The 23598-nt window shown below is 41.2% G+C and overlaps 2 protein-coding genes across 2 annotated transcripts; both read left to right on the top strand.

Annotated features, from left to right (window-relative positions):
• Nucleotides 1-3132: 3132 nt before the first annotated feature.
• Nucleotides 3133-13326, top strand: LOC123779412 (Golgi-associated RAB2 interactor protein 4-like). The gene is made up of 5 exons (XM_045777502.2): nucleotides 3133-4574; nucleotides 6680-6882; nucleotides 7394-7655; nucleotides 8413-8999; nucleotides 10303-13326. Exons 1-5 carry the CDS (start codon nucleotides 4419-4421, stop codon nucleotides 10358-10360), a joined length of 1266 nt encoding a protein of 421 aa, XP_045633458.2. The 5' UTR covers nucleotides 3133-4418; the 3' UTR covers nucleotides 10361-13326.
• A 6925-nt stretch (nucleotides 13327-20251) lies between these two features.
• On the top strand, nucleotides 20252-23355 carry LOC123779407 (olfactory receptor 6M1-like). Its single transcript, XM_087862420.1, is given in 2 exon segments — nucleotides 20252-21874; nucleotides 21877-23355. Coding segments are annotated over 2 exon segments (960 nt in total). The 5' UTR covers nucleotides 20252-21315; the 3' UTR covers nucleotides 22278-23355.
• Nucleotides 23356-23598: the final 243 nt, after the last annotated feature.

The raw sequence follows: 23598 nt of genomic DNA, 5'->3' as shown, positions 1-23598 counted from the left end.
AAAATAATTTTAAATATATATTCAATGTAAGTCAGCATTGTGGTGGCATGAGATTTCCCTCCTTTGCACCCCTCTCTTTATTATTAATAATGAGATTAATACACAGACATACCCTGTGGAAGTGGTTGGACCCACTACTAAACTTCAAGGGATGTGGGAGAAGTCTCACCCACTTGTACATCTGCTTACAGGTAGACAGACCTAGGTATAGGTGTTAGTAAGAGCAAGATTCAACAAACCTGCCCCAAGCACTCTCAGATGTAGCTGGGAAAATACTAGAGACTGCTGACTTGGACAGACACCCATGGATAAGAAAGAATTTGTAGCCATACGAACTCACCAAAGGGAGATTCCAGAATGCTACTGGAGCAACATCACCTGATACCAAAGCCAAATAAGGACACTACAAGAAAAATAAAACTATAAGCCAATGTCCCTGATGAATGTAGATGTCAAAGGAACAAATGGAGACCCAAGAAATAAACTCCCACATATACAGTCAACTAAATATTTGACAAGGGAGCCAAGGAAACTAAATGGAGAAAGGATAGTCTCTTCAACAAATGGTGATGGGAAAACTGGATAGCCATATATACAGAAAAATGAATTTGTACCTCTATCTTCCATCACTCACAAAAATTATATGACACAGATTAAAGATGTAACCTAAGATCTGAAACCTTAAAACTTCTTCTTCAACAACAACAACAACATGAAAGACACTCTCTGACACTGGTTTTAACAAGGATTTTTTGGATATGACACCAAAGTACAAGTAACAAAAGTAAAAACAAGTGGGACTACATCCAACTAAAAAGCATTTGCACAGCAAAAGAAACAATCAGCAAAATAAAAAACACAACCTATGAAATATGTATGTATGGATGGATCTATCTATCTATCTATAATACAACTCAATAACAAGAGCAAACAATCTGATCAAAAAATTGGTACAGGAACTCAACAGAATTTTTTTTCTAAAGAAGGTATCCAAATAGTCAACAGATAAGTGAAAAGATGGTCAACATCACCAAGCATCAGGGAAATGCAAATCAAAATGACCATGAGATATCACCTCACACAACTGGAATGCTGGAAAGGCTATCATGAAGAAGACAAGAGATAATCAGCGTCGGGGAGAATGTGGGGAAAATGGAACCCTTGTGCACTGTTAGTAAAATGTAAATTGGTTCATTTAATATGGAAAGCAGTTTGGAAGTTCCTAAAACAATTTTAAAAAAAGGAAAAAGAAAAAGAACTCCCATATGATCCAGTAATCATACGTTGAGGAATATAGAGGAAGGAGATGGTGTCAGTATCTCAAAGAAAATACTTCACTCTTACATTCACTGAAGCATTATTCACAACAGTTAGGATATGGACACAACATAAGTGTTTCTCAATGAATGGATGGATAAAGAATATGTGGTGTTTACATGTGATGGAATATTATTGGGGTATGAAAAGGAAAGCATTTGGAGTATCACTGATGTACTTTAAGGGCATTATGCTAAGTGAGATAAGTGAGAGAAAAACAAACACTGTGTGACATCACTTATATATGACATCTAAAAAAGCCAAATTTGTAAAACCAGAGAGTAGAATGATGATTAACATGGGTGGGATGGGGGCGCCTGGGTGGTTCAGTCCTTAAGCCTCTGCCTTCCGCCCAGGGTGTGATCCCAGAGTCCTGGGATCGAGCCCCACATCGGGCTCCCTACTCCTCTGGGAGCCTGCTTCTTCCTCTCCCACTCCTCCTGCTTGTGTTCCCTCTCTCGCTGGCTGTCTTTCTCTGTCAAAATAAATAAAATCTTAAAAGAAAAAAAAAATGGGTGGGATGGGGTGGTAAGGAGATGGTAAGGGCTACAAACTCCTAACGGGTAGTAAATAAATTCTGGCAAACTAATGCACAAGCAGAAGGAAGGGAATAATAAAATATTATAACCAAGATGAATAAAATAGAGAATGCAGAATAAAGAAAATCAAGGAAGGCCCAGCTCTGAAGTTGTCATCTTGTCCTGCCCTCCACCCCAGCTAGGTGTGCCTGGGAGGAAGATCCAGGGAGGGCTAGGACATGGCACAGTGGGGACAACTTCACTCCTCACCAATAGGTCCCAGCCCTAAAGAGACTGAAGAGTCCTTACGGGGTAAGGCTCTTTGACAGAGGTAGCCTGAGCCTGGACTACTTCTATCTTTATATTTGTCATTCCTTGGTGAGAGGAGAAGCCATGCTCCTTGGATTTACTCTGCACAGTCCCCTAGGAGTCACTGTTTTTCTGTAGGGCGGATTTGCACTGGGACTCCACCATCGGTCTGTCGTCCTCTAGACTAGACTGTGTGTTGGTAGATTAGACCCTGCTGTCCACTGAAATAAAGTCAACCTCAAAGTAGGTCAGTGGATGGTTTATTCCTTCATTTGCTGAGGACTATAGCCACAGAGACACACTTTCAGAACGTTGTGAAGAGCTGCTGAAACTTGTTAGCTAGAGGGGATTATGAATTCAAATGGACAAGACCTAATGAGTTCTTGCCAGCAGTTCTCCAAATACTTGCTCTTCACAAGGTAATATTTGTTCAGTCTAAAAAATAAGGGTTTTTGATTTCCACATAGACACTCGAAAGACCCTTAAGTCATCTTAACACACTATGTTTCTATCCTATCTGTTCAAAAAGCACTGTTTGCATGCTTTCACTTAACTGGTTTTCTGGTTCTCCCTGATTTCCAGATTTCCTTTACCTGACCTGAGACAGTCACAGAAGGCTGAAGTCAGTTACCTGCTGCAGTTTTTGTGCACAATGCAAGGAGATGGAAATTAGCAGAAGACAAAGACGGGCGGGGACACCTTTCTGCCACCTTTTCTGTAAAGCCAAGAAGGCTCACTTTCCCATTCGTGCTCCCTCCAGCACCAAACATCCGACCCGTTTCTTGTGCAGTCTACTTATGTGCATGCGTCACCGACCTAGCGCTCTCTGGCTGCCAGGCTCCAGGCAGGCAGTGACTGCGCTTGCGCTCCTGCTGCCCGCCCTTAAAGGGGCGCGCACTGTGCTGGCCGCATTTGCGCAAGCGCTCCAGTTTCCTTTAGTCCACAGACCCTGCGCAGGTGGTGTCCGCGCATGCGCTCTCCCTGCCTGTCCGCCGAGGGCTGCCCTTTCCCTGCGGAGGCAGGGACTGGGTTTGCGCGTCTTTTGCTGTGGTTTCCGTCTTGGGTTGGAGGTGTTTGTGCGGAATGATGTCCCTTTATGAGGGGGCGGCTGTGGGAATGAGGACACAGTGTTGTATGATGGCTCCAGGTCACAATGGACGGTTGAAAGGCAGCCCGTGCGGCGGCGGAGAGGCGGGAGTTCCAGGGGACACGCTGGTGGGGAGTGTGTTCAGGGGAAAGGTGGGAGCGCCTGGGCAGCTGGGGCGGCCGCTCCACCTCGGATATCAGAGGTCGGGTCTGGTGCTGCCTGGCCGTGCCTATCCAGAGGCCAAGTGGTCAGTCCGCAGTCTTCTCCACGGGGCTGCGGGGCCCAGGGAGGGGGGTACCCTGCGTGGGGTAGTGACAATGGGGTGGCAACGCCAAGACTGTGACTTAGACCAGGGTTAGGTGAGCCTGACCCTGGGTTAGGTGTCCCCCTTCGTGGGAGAGCCCAGGAGGAGACACGTGGAAAGGGGTGGGGGAGAACCTCATCAGGACTGGGATTCTAGGTGGAAAGCCCCAGAAGGCGAGCGCAGGAAGGCTGTTGGAGAGAACCTTACAGGACGGACTCTGACCAGGACATGGGACACTCTGGACCAGAGTAGGGACCTCGACTGGGGTCAGGGTGGGGTTGATCCTGACCCTGACCAAGGAGGGAGGGAACAGGGGTCTAAATGGAAAGCCTTCCAGAAGGCAGAAAAAGTGAAAAGCTCAGATCCAGTGGTTTGTCTTTGCTTGGATAGACGTGATGGCCATTTTTCTTGGATGCAGTGAATCCGCGGTGAAAGTAGTCAACTGTTGTCAGCCTGGGTGGGGTGTGTGTGAAAGTTTGGGGTCTCTGAGAGTCAGGAGTCAGCAAGGCCTCTCCACAAAGTTGTAGAGGTTGTTCACTGCGCAAGGCAGCTGGCTGAGGAGTGAGGATGAGGGTCCACACTCTGGCCTGCACTGTTTACTGAGTTGTGCAGTTATCTTGGTTCTGGTCCGCCTCAGCTAAGAGGAAAGGGTGCCTTCCTCCCATTCCCAGATGGGCATTGTCTGCTAACTGCTAGCAAACCCTGGGCAGGCGGGGTGGAGGGCATATCTGCCCAGAGGACCCCTGTGTCTTAATCACTCCATGGCAGGATGCGTATGTTAACTGTGCCAGGGGTTGTGCGGCAGTGCTGGGGAAACATTCTAAGTAACAGGGACAAGAAATAACCTGCCTCCTCTTTTCAGGTGTCTTAGTGCAAGGGAGCCATGGACAGCAGCATGGAGTCACCAGATCCCAGCAGCCAAAGCTGCCATATTCTTCCCATGTTCAACAGCTCGGTGGGGAAGCTGCAGCAGCTTCTGGGCAATGGAGAGTATGTGCTACTGAAGAACATACCCATATTTGAGAGTGACTTTATCCAGGTGAATTAGCCCATCCTCCCCTTTCTCCCCGAGTTATGTATCTGGTCCCCCCTTCTCCCCCTTCTCCCTGATTCATGTGTGTGTCCCCCTTCTCCCTCCTCCTCCCTGATTCATGTGTGTGTCCCCCTTCTCCCCTTCTCCCTGATTCATGTATGTGTCTCCCTTCTCCCCCTTCTTCCTGATTCATGTGTGTGTCCCCCTTCTCCCCCTTCTCCCTGATTCATGTGTGTGTCCCCTTCTCCCTCCTCCTCCCTGATTCATGTGTGTGCCCCCTTCTCCCTCCTTCTCCCTGATTCATGTGTGTAGCCCCCCCCCCCCCCCGCTTCTTTCATCCCTTTCATTCTTTCCTTCCCACAACAACTTATCAAAGACCTGTTATGTGCTGATTGTGCCAAGATGTCTTCGGTGACATTGCAACCCAGTAGAGGAAAGCAAAAGTTTTGTTTTGTTTTGTTTTTGCACTTCCTGATTTATCCACCAAGTTTTATCAGGTGGTTGCCCTTTGCCATACTTGTGGTCATTATTCTCATGCAGGTTTTGTTTCTTCGTGTGTACTTATTAAACATTTTATGACTCTTGGAGATGCACTATGGTCTTGAATTGGATGTGTGGACTTGGAACATGATGTCCTGCTGGTTGGGGCATATGCGGCTTCCTTTTTCTCCCTCATTGTGTTTTGTAGGAACATGAGGCTCCAGATATCCTGAAACCGTATTTATATGGTTCTCTCCAGTATCCATAGAAATTTGGTGTCCATTTCCTGTGAGCCTCACAATAACCTACTTATGTAGGCAGAACAGAGATCCCCATTTTACTCAGGAGCAAACTGAGTTCCAGAGAGTGAGGTGACTTTCCCAGACTGTCAAGTGGCTGAGGGCCCAGGTTTCTGGCTTTCAGCTAAGGGAGTTTCTACTCTACACGGCTTTCAGGATGATGGTGTGGGTTGTGGCATAGCAGTACGAACCAGACTTTAGTGTGAGCAACCACACACCTTGTGAGTGTGACAGAAGAGTAGATGAGAGCAGACACATGAGAATCAACCCGGGAGCTCCACAACTGTACATGTCACTGATTCTCAACCTTGGCCGTTCCTTGGAATTAACCTGGAAAGTGTAGAAAACACTGATGCCTAGCGTTTTCTGGAGACCCACTCTCAAGATTCTGGTGTAATGACCTGGGCAGTCTGGGCAGCAGGATGCTGCAGAGCTCCCAGTTTATTGAAATGTGTAGGCAGGATTCAGAGCCAGAAAACTCACATAGACACAAGACGTAGATTATTGTTCTCGCTCAACTATTCTCGCTCAAGAGTTAGGTGTAAGTGACGGGGGTTACGCCCCTTTATCTTTAAATTTTTCGTGAATCTTTTAGGAACTTGGACATTTGCTTGTGTAACCATGGCACAATTTCATGAAATTTGCTGTTGATAGAATGCTATCATAGTAGTGAGTGTTTACATTTTCTCAGTTCTCCCAATAATGTAGCTGTATTTCCCGATCCGGGATCATGTATTACACTTGATTGTAACAACTTTTTACTCCTTGAGGCCAGAATGATCCCTTTGCATTTCATGGTTTTTTGCATTGGTATTTTTGAGGTGAAAAGCTGTTTTTTGTTTTAATAAAATGTCTATTTTGCAAAAAAAAAAAAAAAAGAAAAAAGAAAAACAAACTACATTTGTTTACTCCAAGACACTGGGAGGTACTTGCGTTGTGCAGTCTGTTGCAACTGAAATTGTGGTGAGCAACTTTGTCCATCACATGTGGGCGTGTGCATGTCAATGCAGAACACATTTGCAGAGGTTGGATTGCTGGGTCTTAGGCTGTGCCTGCACTTACTGTTTTAATGGTGGACATGAGTGCTTCTAAGTACAAAAGCACGTGATCGCAGGCACATTGAGGAAAGGGAGTTTGGCTCCTGTGAGAGGTCAGATTGGAGAGGGAGGTAGAATCCGTTCTGTTGGTATGGCACGTGGCTTGAACTACATCCCGCTGGTCTTTGCCACACACCGAGAACTGTGGTAGCCACTTTATTTAGGAGTGGAGCAGAGGAGGACAGATAGAAGAGCGTGTGAGACAATGCTGCTTTCCTCTTTCTTCCAACAACAGATCAACAGAAGAGGAGAAGTGATTGATGTGCACAACACTGTGCAGGTGGTGACGGTGGGCATTGCCTGTACCAGCCACCACCTCACAATGCCTGACGTCATGCTGCTGGCACAGCCGGCTGTGAGCTGCATGGTCAATGCCAGAAATGACCAAGATACCCAGAGAAAGGACCTCAGGTCGACAAAGAGCTTGGAGCTGACCAGGCGAGTCCGGGAATATAGGACATATGCAGAAGGGGCAAGACCAGCAAGCACCTGATTCACCATAACACAGAGCCCAGAGCGAGAGAGCTTCCCCTGCACGGCCAGCAACTGTGGTGTGGATTCAGAGGAGGAGAAATCAGACACATCTCTAGGAGCCGAGAAGGCTTTGTGGGGAAACTGGCTATCACTTATAGGAGAAGGGTTGTGGCACTAAGAGCAGGAAGAAAGACAGGAACACATAACCGCAGGCCTTCTGTGGCAGAGTGAGGGGCGGTCTTGGGAGGTGGTCAGCAGCCATAGTGGTGTTGTTTGAGGTCCAGCGAGCTAAGTGCTGTACTCCAAATTAAGGCTGCACCTATCAGTAATGAGGAGGTGGACATAAGAGATGAACTCTAGTGGACAGGATTTCGCAAATCCTTTATGAGAGAAATAGATTCTGACTGGCCCAAAAGACTCCCTCCCTCTTCCCATTTGTCTCAACCTAATCCCCCACTTCTTTGCTCCCCAACAGGCTGCTTCCTTTGAAGTTTGTAAAGTTATCCATCTATAATCATGAAAAAAAACAATTCCACTTGAAGCTTGCCACTGGCCGCTCTTTTTACCTCCAGCTGTGCCTTCCTTCAGATGCAAAAGAAGATCTGTTTGCATGCTGGGAAGACTTAGTATACCTGCTGAGACCTCCAGTGGAGGCTTACAGTGGGACCCAGGCCCAACCTGCTGGTGACATGATCTCCATACCTGGGTTGGAGGCAGAGGACAGGAAGAGCCCAGCAGTAAGCCTTTGCATAGAGTCTTGGAGATGGGGCCAGGGTGATTTGGAAGAGCAGCTAAGGCTTTTTCAGGCTGTTCTCTGAGGCTCAGGAGGAGAAAGCATTGCCATTGGAAGAACTCAGGCCAAGTAAAGCACCATGTCTAGACCTTGCCACACTGGAAAGGTCCCAAGTGCTCCTGAATATCCAGGCCCCTTAGATGTCAGCTCCTCTGATCTCACAGCCAATGTTGTAATGCCCTCAACAGCACCCCCCCTGCCCAGGCCACTCTGGAGCAATTGCTCCTACAACCCAGGCAGTCCCATCTGTTGTGGGACACTTTCAAGTGTGAGAAAGTCCTTCCTTAACTGGAGCTGGGCACTGATTTTTTCTATCATCTGTAGCATGGCAGCATGCTTTGTGCACATGTGCACAATTTGTTACTAAATATGAGAATGTAAAATGAGCATAGCTCTTGGCCAGCAGTCTCACTCCTAGGAATCTATTTTGCAGAAAAGCTTACAAGTGTATAAAATATAAGTATGAGGATGCTCACTGAATGGCAATAGTGCTCTTCTGGCACTGGGACCATCTGCACAAAACTTGAGTGACCATTATGGGGGTGCCGTAGAGGGGATTCCTGCATCCACTGGACTTGATGACCTCAAAGTGTCTCCCAATTATAAGCTCTGGAGTGGTTCAGCTTCAAGAAGGCAAGTGACAGCCCCTTCTAGTCTCACTTACTTTCTTCTCTACTTCCCTGTTTCTCCTCTCGGCACAGGCCGCGGAGCTCCATGGACAAGGGGACCAAGATCAGGTCAGCACCAGGAGCCTTTCCACGGTCACTGATGTGTCTGGGGCCATGTCTCCAGCTTATACTGGTGGGGAAGGAAACCGACAACAAACTTCATACTGTCTGCGTAGGAACACACCGTCTGTCCTAATCCCAGCGTCTGCAGGGCCCGACCAAGGGGCAGCACCAGGAGCAGCAGTAACTCCCCAGGACAGCCTGAGTGTGGTTACAGGAGGGGAGACAATCCGCAGACCTGTTACGGACACCACTGAATGTCCAGAAGTGGGACCCTCCGTCTCAGCCTTTCAGAGTAAAGGCAACATGAGCAAACGGGATGGAAGCCAGAGAATCTCCCCAGTCCAGGCTGAAGCCCCAAGGAAGAGTAAGGAAAAGGCGAGAACTCCCACTAAAAGGGTTTACCATCTCAATAGGATGTGGGAAGGCAAATCATTCCTGAAATCACATGGAACCCCTCAGAGAGAGAAAAGAGAGAAACAGAGCAGTGTAAAGGAGCGAGGATATGGATCCCTACTCCAGGAATACATAAACCTCAGCTTCGCCCAAAAGAAGTCCAGGTGGGTGGCCAGATTTCTCTCCCTCCCTGCTTTCTGTTGGCCTTAATTCTATTTTCCATTTTCAGATGCCCAGTACTCAGGTGTGTGTGGTGAATCAGGATGAGTGAAACACTAGTTCTCTCCCTAAGGAGCTTGCAGTCCAGTAGAAGGGGTTGCACACTCCTTTACTCATCCTCTTCACTTGCTGCAAAGAATTGCACGTGCTAAATACTGGATGGTACAGGCAAACAAGCAGGACAATCAGAAAGGGATAGTATGAGTTTGATATGGTCTGGTCGTTTCCCTCTCTGAACTGTGAGCTCTGAGAGGACAGGGACATGCATGGCACCTGAGGAAGGAAACTGAAAGTCTTATTTCTTACCTCCTCTGTGCTGGCCCTGTGTGCACACATCTGATTCTCACAACCAGAAACAGTAAAGTCCTACTGATCTTAGTTTTACAGAGGAAGGAAATGGGGGTTCAAGAGGACATGGAGGGGGTTCATGGAGGACATGAGTAACTTGGACAAAGATGCACACACTGATGAGTGTACAGTGTGGATTTCAGTCTGTCTTTCTTGCATCTAACCTGTGTTCTTCCTCAGCACTTGGGAATTATTCTAATCATTAATTTGAAAGACAAAAATTAGTACTCTTAAAAAAATTCAGACTTGTGGAAAAATTGCCAAACAATCGTACAGTTTCCGTATATTTCTCCTCCAGCCCCCTCTCATAGTAACACTCTATCAGAGCCAGGGGATTAACATTACTATGTAATCATGACTCAGATAAACATTTGAATTGCATTGGCATTTCGGTTCCAGGATCCCACACTGCATTTACTGGTTATTTCTTTGCACAAACCTATTTTCCCTTAATTGTTCGCACCCTGCTTTTAGCATCCATCAGTGGATTTTGTCTGAAGTAGTTATTCTTGTGGTGTTTGCCTAATCCACTGTTAGAAAGAAGTATTCTTTCTCCCTCACTTATGCTTTTATTCAATTATTTATTTATGACATGGATATTTATTCTATGGGTTATAATCAACTTTTTTTTTTTTTTGCTTTGATTATTCTAACTAAGGTCAGTACAAACTCCTTTATGTTTTTTCCTGTGTTCCTTCAACAGGCCCCCTCTTTTCTTTTAGCATTTCTGGCACTTCTAGATATTCCAAGGTCATATTTTCCCTGTCCCAGCTTTGTTTGTAATCAACTGCTTCTCCAGGGAGTTCCAGCTCTTTTTATGGGAAAATAGTGTTAATATGACAAAATATTGTCACTACATGGTACTTGTTTTGACTAGGGTTGTTCTATTATATTTTTCAGGTTATCTCAAAAATTGAGGAGGAGCTTGTCTAGAACTAGGTCAGGTAGGGTATCATAATCCAGAGATTGGTTTCCTTGTCCCAACCACTCTCGTGCAGCTTCTCCTAGTCTCCGAGGCAACATACTTTACCCATTCATGGAACTCAAGGATATCAACTAGAATGAATCTCAAATGTCAACACAGTTCACCCACCCATTTCAAAGATAGGGAAACATAATTTTCTTAAAGTGGGTCAATTTATTCATTTCTTGAAACAATTAAATACTTACTATGTACCCTGTGATAATAACTGGTATATATAAACAATTAGGTAGTGGGGAGTACATGCTGAGACACAGGGTATAGCTTATACAGTCTCATAGCGTGGAGATAGCTGGGTGAGTTTAGGAAGCTCACAGCTCAGTGTAATTGGAGCAGGAGATGCAAGGGTAAGATGTGGTCAGGTAGTCATGGGACTGGACCTGTAGAGATCTGGGGGACAGAGGAGTGATTTGACCACACCTGTGCTTAGAATGGTCACTGCGTAAGTGAGTATAGGACAATTGGAATCAGAGAAGCCAGTTAGGACTGTGGCCATGCAGGGGAAAGATGATAAAAGGCCTGAACAACATGTAGAGGGACGTGGGCATAGACACCATAGAACGCGGTGAAAGATTAGACAAATGAGTGAGGGATGATAGATAATATGAAATGACACACAGGTTTTCTACTTGACGGATAGATGGTAGTGCTGTTCACAGAGGTAGGGAGATACAAAAGGATGAGCAAATACAGTATTAATTAACTGAGTTTGGACAGATCGGACTTGGTCTTTGTATTTCAGGGTGTTCCAGTTTGATTGGACAATATCTGATGATTCATTTTTTTAAGATTTATTTATTAATTTTAGAGAGAGAGAGCAAGCGGGGGAGGGGCAGAGAGAGAGGGAGAGAGAATCCCAAGCAGACTTCCCGAGGAACACGGAGCCTGACAGGTCTCTGATCTCATGGCCCTGAGATTAGGACCTGAGCCAAAACCAAGAATTGGATGTTCAATCTACTGAGCCACCCAGATGCCCCTGACTCATTATTTTTTAAGTAAACATTGACTTCGTGCCTACTGTGTGTCACATTCTTTGCTCTGGACAGGGCAGGGTGAGGTCTGCAGCCTGGTGAACAAAGCCCATAGGGAGCTCACAGTTTCTGTAGTGAGATGGGTTGTATTAAGGGTATAAAAACTACAACATGGAGCAGAATTTGAGCAGTGCTTTTCCAGTACCACATCCTAGAGGAAAAGAAGAAACATATTCAAGAGACAGTCACTAGTCAAGTTTGGCTGAAGTACAGTGTGCCCATGAAGGAGACGATAAGATGGTTAAAATGGGTGGGTCCATATTGCCACATGCTTCAAATACCTTGGTTAGAAGTTTGTATTTGATTGTAGGCCTTTTCTTCTCTTTCTTTCTTTCTTTCTTTCTTTCTTTCTTTCTTTCTTTCTTTCTTTCTTTCTTTTTTTAAGGCAAGGAATGGTATGTTCAGTAGGTTTTTGGATCAGAATCCATCGGTGTATTAAGTGAGGGTAAAAATTAAGAATCTCTTCCTTTCCTCATTGTCTGTGGGATACCTTCATTGTGTATCATCCTGACTCATTTTCAGGAACTTAAAATTGAGCCCTCCAAATGGTTTTGTGTTCAGACCTTCAAGGCTCTCCATAATGCACATACAGCCTTACAAGGTTCTGAAAGTAAAAGTTTCAGTGAGATAGGCTCTTTACTAAGAAATAAAGCCCACTGTAGGTAAGGTAGGAGCAGTGTGGAGGAGAGTAGCATGGAGACTGTCATGCAGTCAGCAGAGCATGCTGAGGGCCTTGTCATCACTGGTACCATAACATCTGTGACCAAGGAGGCCACATCTATAACTGTGGGAGTCCATTATAAGACATACTGGGTCATGGAAAGAAAGCTATTTCGAGATAGCTTCCTTTTTGCATTGAATAAATAAGACTTGCCTTTTCACAATAAAACACTATTGTCTTTTTTCATTTACATGTTCCACAGTAATGACCTCAAAATATTTTGTGACTTCAACTAAGCTGTAGCCCAAGACCCTAGTTTCCTGCACAGCTCTACTCACACCTTTGCTCAATGGAGCCAACAGGAGTGCTGCTCCTTGCCTTAAGCACTGTCTGCCTTTGGTTCCTTGGGCTATACTGAAAGTCACATGTTGTTGGCTGGGAAGCACCTCCATTTCTCCTTCCTCATTCTCATCCCTCTGAAGGTCAGCTATCAGAGATGTTACATCTGTTAGACTAAGGAAGAATGGGACTTGTGTCCACTCAGGATATTCATGGGTGGGGGAGGAAGAGTACAGCCACATCTTTCAGTAATAAGAATAAATACAATCATCTAGAGGTAGCAATTTCACATCTAGGTCAATACCCTGAGGAAACTCCAACATATATTCCAGAAGGAAACTATGAGAATTCTGAAGCAAAGCACAAGAAATATCTCCCATGTTCATCAAATAAAGAATTAATAAATTATGGTATATACATAGTGGGATACTACACCACATTGGCAGCTGTGCACATTGCAATGGATGAATCACACTGCTGAATAAAAGAAGCAAGTTAAAAATTAGAATTTCATTTATAGAATGGTTTAAAAATGAGACCAAACAAGAGATGAATGCATATTTGGTAGTTTCCCTTGAGAAAGTTATCTCTGTGGTGGAAAAGAGGTGTCCTCTGGGAAATATACACAAGACGTTCAACAATGTTGGAAATTGTCCTATTTCATAAATAAGGTTTTGGATATACAGGTATTTAATTTTTATATTTTAACATTTCTGAAAGCAGGATGATCCCTAAGTGATATGGTTATCATCGCCTTAGAAATAACCAATTTATTTTAGTAGCTTTAGTTTTCATGTAGTTACAAGAGTAATATGTGTCAAAAATTAGTCTGAAGGATAACTTTTAATGAGTATGAAATAAAATTTGCAATAACAATAAATCATTATATTAGTTGGCAACTCTTTTATTTGTTATGCATAAAATAATATCTTTTGAACTGATAGCATTATAGTTCAAGTGAAATACTGATTTTTGCTTTAATCCATACATTCATGTTACATATATATACTTTTTTGCATATATGATATATTTTATGGTAAAGAATCTATTGTCTGTCTTCAATACCTTCATCTGTGTAGAGATACAAATATCTTTTTTTTTAAGATTTTATTTATTCATTGGATAGAGAGAGACACAAAGAGAGAGGGAACACCAGCAGGGGGAGTGGGAGAGGGAGAAGCAGGCTTCCTGCTGAGCAGGGAGCTGGATGCCAGACTCAATCCCAGGGTCCTGGGATCATGACCTGTGCTGAAGGCAGATGCTTGAAGACTGAGCCACCCAAGCACCCCGAGATACAAATATCTTTAATTTAGGACCACTCAACTGGGGAATATGAGGGATTGGGGCAGAGACTACTAGTTGACTACTCATTGTCCATTCTTGCTTTCCTTACTAATGACCTTAATTTAACTGGGAACAAGCCCCCACATAGCATTGGCTTCTTACTGCCTGAGGACAATTAGAGAAGCATGGTTTATTAATATTACTGGTAGGTGTTCCACTTTGTTGAGATGGACCTCTTCATTTTTCACCACGTTTTGAAAACATATTTTAATGACATATATTAACTGTCTTTTTTTTTTTTTTTTGAGTTCTTAAGATTTTCCATTTTCTTTTATTTGTCGGACAGTGTGGCATTATATTCTGGTCAGCTGAATAATATGGGACTCTAGTGTTTGAATACATCCTATGGATAAAGATGATCTTTGAGTTTGTATCTGACTTTATTAGGTTCAGCTGTAGGTCCTACCTGACACCTGTGGGTTTTGCTTTGTACATCAATTCAGTTTTAAAATATTTCCAGTGTGGTTGGTGTCTGTCCCACCCATGCATCAGTGTGGGTGGTTTGGAATCTCTGTGGCAGTTTACTGTATACTTTTGTTCTCAAAGATTTGGATATGCTCCTTACTTTTAGATTCAGGCATCTGAAGCCTGGATATGAGCCTAGTTTATACACAAATTCATGAGATTGCTTACTTACCTCAGCTACCTCTGCACCATTTTTATGTTTCTAGGGGGTCTTTTCCTGGTCTTCTTACTAATAATTGAGACTTTAGTTACCGTGCTCTGATGTGCACTTCCCATGACTGTGTCTGTCACCCTTCCAAGCAATGAAAGGAAGTGGAACAAAAGACCAACAGGAATGCTTGCTTGCCATACTGTTGAGATCAGAGATCCTGTAGTCTAAGAGAAGTGTTCTGCTTGTATCCCATTTTATATGTGCTGTTGGCACTGGTGTGGCAGGATTACTAAGGCACTGGGACAGAAAAAAAAAAAGAGAATTTTCCCCACTCACTCTGACTTGAAGGGTACTGTATTTCTTTTGTTTCTCTTGCCTTTGGAGATGTGTCATGAAAAATTTGCTGTGGCCGATGTCAATGAGGTTGCAGCCTATGTTCTCTAGGATTTTGATGGATTCCTGTCTCACATTGAGGTCTTTCATCCATTTGGAGTTTATCATTGTTTGGTGTGAGAGAATGGTCAAGCTTCATTCTTTTGCATGTAGCTGTCCAATTTCCCCACTACCATTTATTGAAGAAAATGTCTTTTTTCCACTAGATGTTTTTTCCTGTTTTGCCAAAGATCAGTTGCCCAAAGAGCCGAGGGCCCAATTCTGGGATCTCTATTCTGTTCCATTGGTCTGTGTGTCTGTTTTTGTGCCAGTACTATGCTGTCTTTGTGGTCACAGCTTTGTAGTACAGCTTGAAATCTGGCAACATGATGACCCCAGCTTTATATTTCCTTTTCAACAATTCCTTGGCTATTCAGGGCCTTTTCTGGTTCCACACAAATTTAAGGGCTGTTTGTTCCATTTCTTTGAAAAACATCTTTGGTATTTTGATTGGGAAGGCATTGAAAGTGTATATTGCTCTGGGTAGCACAGATATTTTAACTATGTTTATTCTTCCAATCCATGAGCATGGAATATTTTTCCATCTTTTTTTGTCTTCTTCAATGTCTTTCAAGAGTGATTTGTAGTTTCTAGAATATAGATCCTTTACATCTCTGGTTAAGTTAATTCCGAGATAACGTAGTATTTTGGTGCTATTGTAAATGGAATGGATTCTCTAATTCTCTTTCTTCAGTCTCATTGTTCGTGTATAGAAATGCAACTGATTTCTGAGCACTGATTTTGTATCCCAGCACATGACTGAATTGTTCTATACCTTCTAGTAATTTGGGGTAGAGTCTTTTTGGTTTTCCATATAGAGTATCATGTCATCTGCGAAGAGAGACAATTTGACCTGTTCTTTGCCTATTTGAATACCTTTTATCCTTTTTTGTTGTGTGATTGCTGTTGCAAGGACTTCTAGTAATATGTTGAATAATGGTGTGAGTGGGTATCCTTGTTGTGTTCCTGATCTTAAGGGAAAGGCTTCCAGCTTTTCCCCATTGAGAATATTTGCTGTAGTCTTTTCACAGATGGTTTTTATGAAGTTGAGGAATGTGCCCTCTATCCCTACACTCTGAAGGGTTTTAATCAGGAAAGGATGCTGTATTCTGTCAAATGCCTATTCTGCATCAATTGAGATGATCATACGGTTCTTGACTCTTCTCTTGTTGATATGAAATATCACATGGTGTTTGATTTGTGAATGTTGAACCATCCTTGCATCCCAGGGATGAATCCCACTTGGTCGTGATGGATAATCCTTTTAACGTACTGTTCGATCCTATTAGCTCTGATCTTGTTGAGAATTTTGGTGTCCATATTCTTCAGGGATATCGGTCTATAATTCTACTTTTTGATGGGGTCTTTGCCTGGTTTGGGAATCAAGGTAATACTGGCCTCATAGAATGAGTTTGGTAGTTTTCCTTCTATTTCTGTGTTTTGAAGCAGCTTCAGCAGAATAGGTATTATTTTTTTTTCCTTGAATGTTTGGGAGAATTCCCCAGGGAATCCATCAGGCCCTGGAATCTTGTTTTTCAGGAGGTTATTGATTACCGCTTCAATCTCTTCATAATTAATTGGTCTGTTTAAATAATCAATTTCTTCCTGTTTCAGTCTTGGTAGTTATAGGTCTCCAGGAAGGCATCCAATTCTTCTAGGTTTTTTAATTTATTGGCATAAACCTGTTGATAAAAGTTTCTAATGATCCTTCCTATTTCATTGGTGTTGGTTGTGACCTCTCCCCTTTCATTCATAATTTTATTGATTTGGGTCCTTTCTCTATTCTTTTTAATAAGTCTTGCCAGTGGCTTATCAATCTTATTTATTCTTTCAAAGAACCAGCTTCTAGTTCTGTTGATCTGCTCTACTGTGCTCCTGGTTTCTAATTCATTGATCTCTGCTCTAATCTTGATCAACTGCCTTCTCATGCACGGGTTAGGCCCTTTCCTCTCTTCCGGCTCTAGCTTCTTGAGGTGAAAATATCAAAACTGCGTTTTAGATTTTTCTATTCTTTTGAGTGAGTCTTGGATGGCTATGTATATTCCCTTTAGGACTGCCTTTGCAGTGTCCCATAGGTTTTGGACCAGTGTGTTTTCATTCTCTTTGGTCTCCATAAATTGTTTAAAATGGTTTTAGATTTCCTGGTTTATTGAATCATTCTTGAGCAGGATGGTTCTTAGTTTCCATGTGTTTGAGTTTCTTCCAAAATTTTCCTTGCGATTGAGTCCAATTTCAAAGCATTGTGGTCTGAGAATATGCAGGGAATAATGTCAGTCTTTTGGTATCGGTTGAGACCTGTTTTGTGACCCAGTATATGGTCTGTTCTGGATAACGTTCCATGTGCATTTGAAAAGAATGAGTATTCTGTTGTTCTGGGGTGTAGTGTTCTATATATATCTATGAGGGCCATCTGGTCTAGTATGTCATTCAAAGCTTTTGTTTCTTTGTTGATTTTCTGCTTAGTTGCTCTGTCTATTGCTGATAGTGGAGTCTTGAGGTTCCCTACTATTAACGTATTTTTATCTATATGTCTCTTTATTCTGTGTAAGAGTTGGCTTGTGTATCTTGCTGCTCCCTTGTTGGGGGCATAGATATTTATAATTGTCATATCCACTTGTTGGATGCATCATTTAAGAATAATAAAATTTCTGTTTTAATAAGCAATTTGCTCCTGATTTGTAAGCCAAACATTTTGTTTCCTGGAATTTTCTCTTGAATGCACCATTCTTTTGTTTTTGTTTCCTAATTATATTTTTGTTTACTATATAAAACTATGCAACTTCATTTTTCATTCGTGACTACCTTATATGCCTCTGATGGCATGGATTAGATGTGTTTTCTCAGTGAATCAAGTACATTTCAGTCATAAAGTGGTGGTAATATCTTTTTTGAAAAAACAATATATATTAGATAAATTCATCTATTATAGTTTTCTTACATTTTTATATTTTTGATTATTAACTATGAAGTAATTACAGTTCATTTTGATAATCAATAATTAGTTTGATATCAATAATCTATATCAGATGGGTTTTGTAAAGTTAAAAAACTGCACTTTTTAGAAAATACATAAGACAAAGTGAGTATTAAATAAATGTAGATGGTGTTGATGATGAAGATGAAAACACATGACATTATAATGCAATTAAAGGATTGATTCATGACAAAAGCATCAACAATGATTTTGCTGATTTGTTTTTGTTTTTAGACTCAATCTGTTTCTTATAGAAGTTGTGTTTACACGTACTTTTCTAATTTGGAGAACTTTTATTTTAATTAGAATTGTCATAAATTATTCTCTGGAGTGTTAAGTAGAAGCCCTGCCCCTAGAGAAGCAGCAATAATGAAGGCAGGCTTCCCTCCTGTTTCTAAGTTCCAATAATCTGCACATGTGATCATTGAAACTTCATAGTTTTGAATCATTCATTCTTACAGAGTCCTTATAAGATCTCCTATAACCATGGTTGTATATCCCTCTGCATTGTTTCTTAACATTCTGAGAGTTTCAGGAGAACATAATCCATAGAAATGATTACAATCAGGGTGCCTGGGTGGCACAGCGGTTAAGCGTCTGCCTTCGGCTCAGGCATGATCCCGGCATTGTGGGATCGAGCCCCACATCAGGCTCCTCCGCTATGAGCCTGCTTCTTCCTCTCCCACTCCCCCTGCTTGTGTTCACTCTCTTGCTGACTGTCTCTATCTCTGTAGAATAAATAAATAAAATCTTTAAAAAAAATGATTACAATCATGGGTGGCACCCAAACCATGCAGTTATAAATGAGGAATACTCTGAAGCCATGCACTTGCACATTCATAAAGATTCTGAGGTATACCTCAGCAGGTAAGTAGAGAATTTACAACATTCTCCTCTTTCAATTGATGGTCTTTCCTTGCATACACACACATACACACACACACACACACACAGACAAACACACACATATATACATACTCACCATTTATATATATGCCTTTATTTATTTATTTATTTATTTATTTATTTATTTATTTATTTATTATTTTCCCCATCACTGATTTTCTTCTTTCATCTCCATTTTTCACTTACTGACAACCTTATGCAAAATTTTGGAATTGACTGAACGATTGTTATTGTCCCAACTCGGGAGTTTAGTGTTTGCTTTACATTGCTAGTGCCCTCAAGGCATCCACTGTCTATGGTCAAACCAAATATTTAGCAGATCCAGGAAAGACTCTTTCACATAATACACCTTACTCCACAATTACTTTTTTTTTCTTTTCCACAAATCCACCAATATTTCATTTTTCCTTTCTGTTATTATAGGAAGGTAAACTGTAGCCCTTCATACCATGTGACCACATCAAGAAATTTAGTTCCTATTAACTAAAATGCTGCATTTGTGTTATTATATTAGGAATAGTCATAAAGAGGGGCGCCTGGGTGGCACAGCGGTTAAGGGTCTGCCTTCGGCTCAGGGCGTGATCCCGGCATTATGGGATCGAGCCCCACATCAGGCTCCTCCACTAGGAGCCTGCTTCTTCCTCTCCCACTCCCCCTGCTTGTGTTCCCTCTCTCGCTGGCTGTCTCTATCTCTGTCAAATAAATAAATAAAATCTTTAAAAAAAAAAAAGGAATAGTCATAAAGAATCACAGTGCAAACCCCCAATGTTGATCCATTTTCTTCTTCTATCATAAAATGAATAAACACATAATTCAGAAATTTATCTGTGTCTCATTTGCTTCCTCATTGTGAAGTAAATATATAAGAATAACGTTAGCTAAGGAATAAATAAATATTTTGGGTCAGAAAAAAGTAAGCAAAACATAAATTAAAAGACACAAGATCTTGTCTTATTTCCAACATTGACCTTTCCATAATGTAAATTTTAGCTAATCTCTATCACATTCACCCATTACATCTATTGAAGAGTAGCAGTAGAAATTCCCAGTTAAATTAGCCTTTCCAACACCTATCAATAACAAATTTGTGTTTCTTATATTCTGAAATTTGAAATCACTCCCTAATTCAAACTTTTATTTAACAACAACAACAACAAAACTCCTCTCTAAGAATGGTCCTGTTTCTCTGTACTTTTTATTTTTGATTTGTATTATGAAATGTACAAAATTAGTCTTTGCTGCTTCTCTTAGTCAAATTCAAAAATTCAGTTCTTTCATCCTGTTTCCCTATTGTTTGCTGTGTTTGAATTCAAGATAAATATAGTCAACAGTAATAAAGTAATATGTTTGATTCTTTTTCTTACTCATAAAGACCTATGAACATCTTCACTATGAAATGTGATCCTATATAGCGATTACATGAGACTGACTTTACTTTCTTTGGTGATCAGGTTAACTGTAACAGAGGTTGGAACCTGTAACTCAGGAGTCATGTACCTATGTCTTTTTTTTTTTTAAGGTTTTACTTATTTATTTGACAGAGATAGAGACAGCCATTGAGAGAGGGAACACAAGCAGAGGGGAATGGGAGAGGGAGAAGCAGGCTTCCAGCGGAGGAGCCTGGTGTGGGGCTCAGTCCATGAATGCTGGGATCACGCCCTGAGCCGAAGGCAGACGCTTAACGACTGAGCCACCCAGGTGCCCCCATGTACCTATTTCTGATCATTTATAGTTTTTGTTGTTGTTGTTCTTGTTGTTGTTCTTGTTTTTGATACATTTTCTTCTTATGATAATAAAATAGCTTTTAAATGCTATTATTGTACATATATATTAATATAGAATTATATTGATTGCAAATCTCCCATTATTCTGAATGAATGCCTTTATATTGGAATGGATTAAGGTCACTGTGATGTGTCTATACCAAAGGGCACTACTTATCTGATCATGTGACTGGTGAACAGCTAACTTCAGTCTTAGAGTCTCTATGCAGAGGGGAGTCTCACTGGTCTTTCAAAAGAACAGTTGTCACAATCTTACTGTAGAACTGTCTTCCACAGTTCATCTTAAGACTTGTTTATACACTGGGGAAAAAATAATTTATTTTTAGTTTCTTTTTCTTTTAATAATAATTTTTTTATTTTGTTATGTTAGTCATCATATAGTACATCCTTAATTTTTGATGTAGTGTTACACGATTCATTATTTGCATATAACACCCAGTGCACCATGCAACATGTGCCCTCCTTAATACCCATCACTGGCCTATCCCAATCATCCACCCCCTCCCCTCTGAAGCCCTTAGTTTGTTTCCCAGAGTCCATAGTTTCTCATGGTTCATTCCCCCTTCTGTTTACCCCCCTTCATTCTTCCCTTCCTTCTCCTACTGATCTCCCTATTTCTTACGTTCCATAAATGAGTGAAACCATATGATAAATGTGTTTCCCTGCTTGACTTATTTCACATAGCATAATCTCCTCCAAGACTTCTTTATACACTAGAAAAAAGTAATTTATTTATTTTTTTCCATTATCATCCCTCCACAAAGAGAAAGATGATTAATTGCTATAGGTAGGGTAGTTCCAAAGTTGAGATGCAACGACCGACCATGAACTTATCTTTTTTATTATGTCAGGTGGAAGTGGCAACATTATGGATCACAGAAACAAAACCAGAATCATTGAGTTTATTCTTCTAGGGTTTCAGAATGAGAAAGAAGTAGAAATTCTTCTTTTTTCTGCATTCCTGCTCATGTACATGACATCTCTGATTGGCAACACCATGATCATCCTTTTGGTGTGTGGTGACTACCGTCTGCATTCACCCATGTATTTCTTTGTAGCCAATCTTTCTTTCCTTGAAGTTGCCATCACCTCCACAGTGGTGCCTAAGATGTTAGCTAACACATTTTCCGTCACCAAAGCAATATCCTTTGTGGGATGTCTTACTCAGTCTTTCTTCTACTTCCTTCTGGGATCCACAGAGTCCTTCATTCTTGCTGTCATGTCATTTAATCAATATATTGCCATCTGCAACCCACTGAGGTATGCCATCATCATGAATAAACAAACATGCATATTGTTGCTTCTGGGATCTTATATGGGTGCATTTTTGTCCATTTTAGCACCATCAATCTTAACTGGGTCTCTGCCCTTTTGTGGGCCAAATATAATCAATCACTTTTTTTGCTAAAGCTGGTCTGTGCAGACATCTCTCTGGCTGAACTGGCTGATTTTATCTCTTCTGCTGTGTTGCTCTTGGGCTCTTTGCTCCTGACAGGAGTGTCTTACATGTACATTATCATTACTATCCTTAGAATTCCCTCTGTCCAGGGACGACAGAAGGCTTTCTCCACTTGTGTTTCACACATTACTGTAGTGACACTTTATTATGGAAGCTCCATCTTTATCTATGTCCGCCCAAAAAAGGGCAATGTGCTGGATGTTAACAAATTTGCCACAGTGCTCAACACCATTGTAACACCAATGTTGAACCCTTTCATCTATAGTCTTCGAAATGAGAAAGTCAAAGAATCCCTGAGAGATGCCTTCAATAAATATATAGGCAAATTCAAGATCTTTAAGATCTGAAAATTAGTATCTTTACAACAAAGATATCTGCATATCTGGTGATAAAGTGATTTTACCATGTAACTAAAAGTTAATATTCTGGCATAAGGAAGAAATTTAGGAGAACATATATTACTTCCTAATCCTTATCCAGGTTTACTTAAGAGTAATGCAAATAGATCTAAAAATATGTACATGCATTCCTAATACATACACTCATACTGATAGGTAGACAGATATATATGTGTAAGTAATTATCATTGTCCCCTGTTTTTTTTTTTTTTTTCTGTGCATCCAGTGTTTTAAAAATAAAATTGTCGAGATGCCTGGGTGGCTCAGACAGTTAAGCATCTGCCTTCAGCTCAGGTCATGATCCCGGGGTCCTGGGATCAAGTCCCATAATGGGCTCCCTGCTCAGTGGGGACCCTGCTTCTCCCTCTGCCTGTCACACCCCCTGCTTGTGCTCTTTCTCACTTGTGCTCTTTCTCACTTGTTCTCTTTCTCACTTGTTCTCTCTCTCTCTGACAAATACATAAATCAATAATTAAAATATTTTAAGAAAATAAATAAAATTTTTGTACAATCTAGTGATTTGAATTCACACAGCTAGTATTAGGTGTTTCCGCCTTTGGTATGTTCTTAGTTTTGCGTAATTTTCTCCATTTTTAAATATTAATTTACATTTTGCATTGATGCATGTGATTAATTTTAGAATAAAATAATATTAAACATGATCTGACTTCCACATTGAAATATTGCATATAAATTATCTGCTGTTATTTAAATTTTGATTTTGTAGACCGATCTATTCATGGCTCCATGTCTGTTACAGTCCTTAGCAATTATGTTCCCAATTCTCTGCTATAGAGTATGAGGTTGTATCTATCTGTGGCAAATAAATTTATCAGAACTTATAGGCCTCCGTTAATTATCCAGATAACTGATAGGCAAGTAGCAAAAATATATCATACTGGCCTAGTTACAATATATACAGTTTTTCAGAATAGTAGGAAATTACTTTAGCTACTAAACTTTGAACATAAAAAGAAATTATAGTAAGAGGGTGTTTTTTTTAAAAAACTAATACTAATAATGACCTTGGAATAATTAGATTGCATTACTTTTTCACTATTTGAAAGGGCAGTCAAAATACCTTAATTAGATATAAGTGAAGAAATCACTCCAAATTTAGTATTTAGACTAACATAAACTATCATCTATCATTGTTACTATGAATTATATATTTCACAGAAACTAAATTCTTTCATAAGGAACAAGTAATTTCAACAATATTCTGTGCCATAGGAAGGTTTTTTAAATACACAAATCATAAAGATACTCT

Source organism: Ursus americanus, chromosome 5, assembly GCF_024610735.1.
Source record: "Ursus americanus isolate L20-20 chromosome 5, mUrsAme1.1.p, whole genome shotgun sequence".
Taxonomy (NCBI): Eukaryota; Metazoa; Chordata; class Mammalia; order Carnivora; family Ursidae; genus Ursus; species Ursus americanus.
This window is presented reverse-complemented; position numbering and strand designations above follow the sequence as displayed.

What these genes read in the sequence shown, in the direction of transcription:
- LOC123779412 (XM_045777502.2), top strand. Translation starts at nt 4,419, where the DNA reads ATGGACAGCAGCATGGAGTCACCAGATCCCAGCAGCCAAAGCTGCCAT. An exon ending in TTGAGAGTGACTTTATCCAG is followed by an intron (nt 4,575 to 6,679) that starts GTGAATTAGCCC and finishes TTCCAACAACAG; the next exon opens with ATCAACAGAAGAGGAGAAGT. An exon ending in AGGACAGGAAGAGCCCAGCA is followed by an intron (nt 7,656 to 8,412) that starts GTAAGCCTTTGC and finishes CTCTCGGCACAG; the next exon opens with GCCGCGGAGCTCCATGGACA.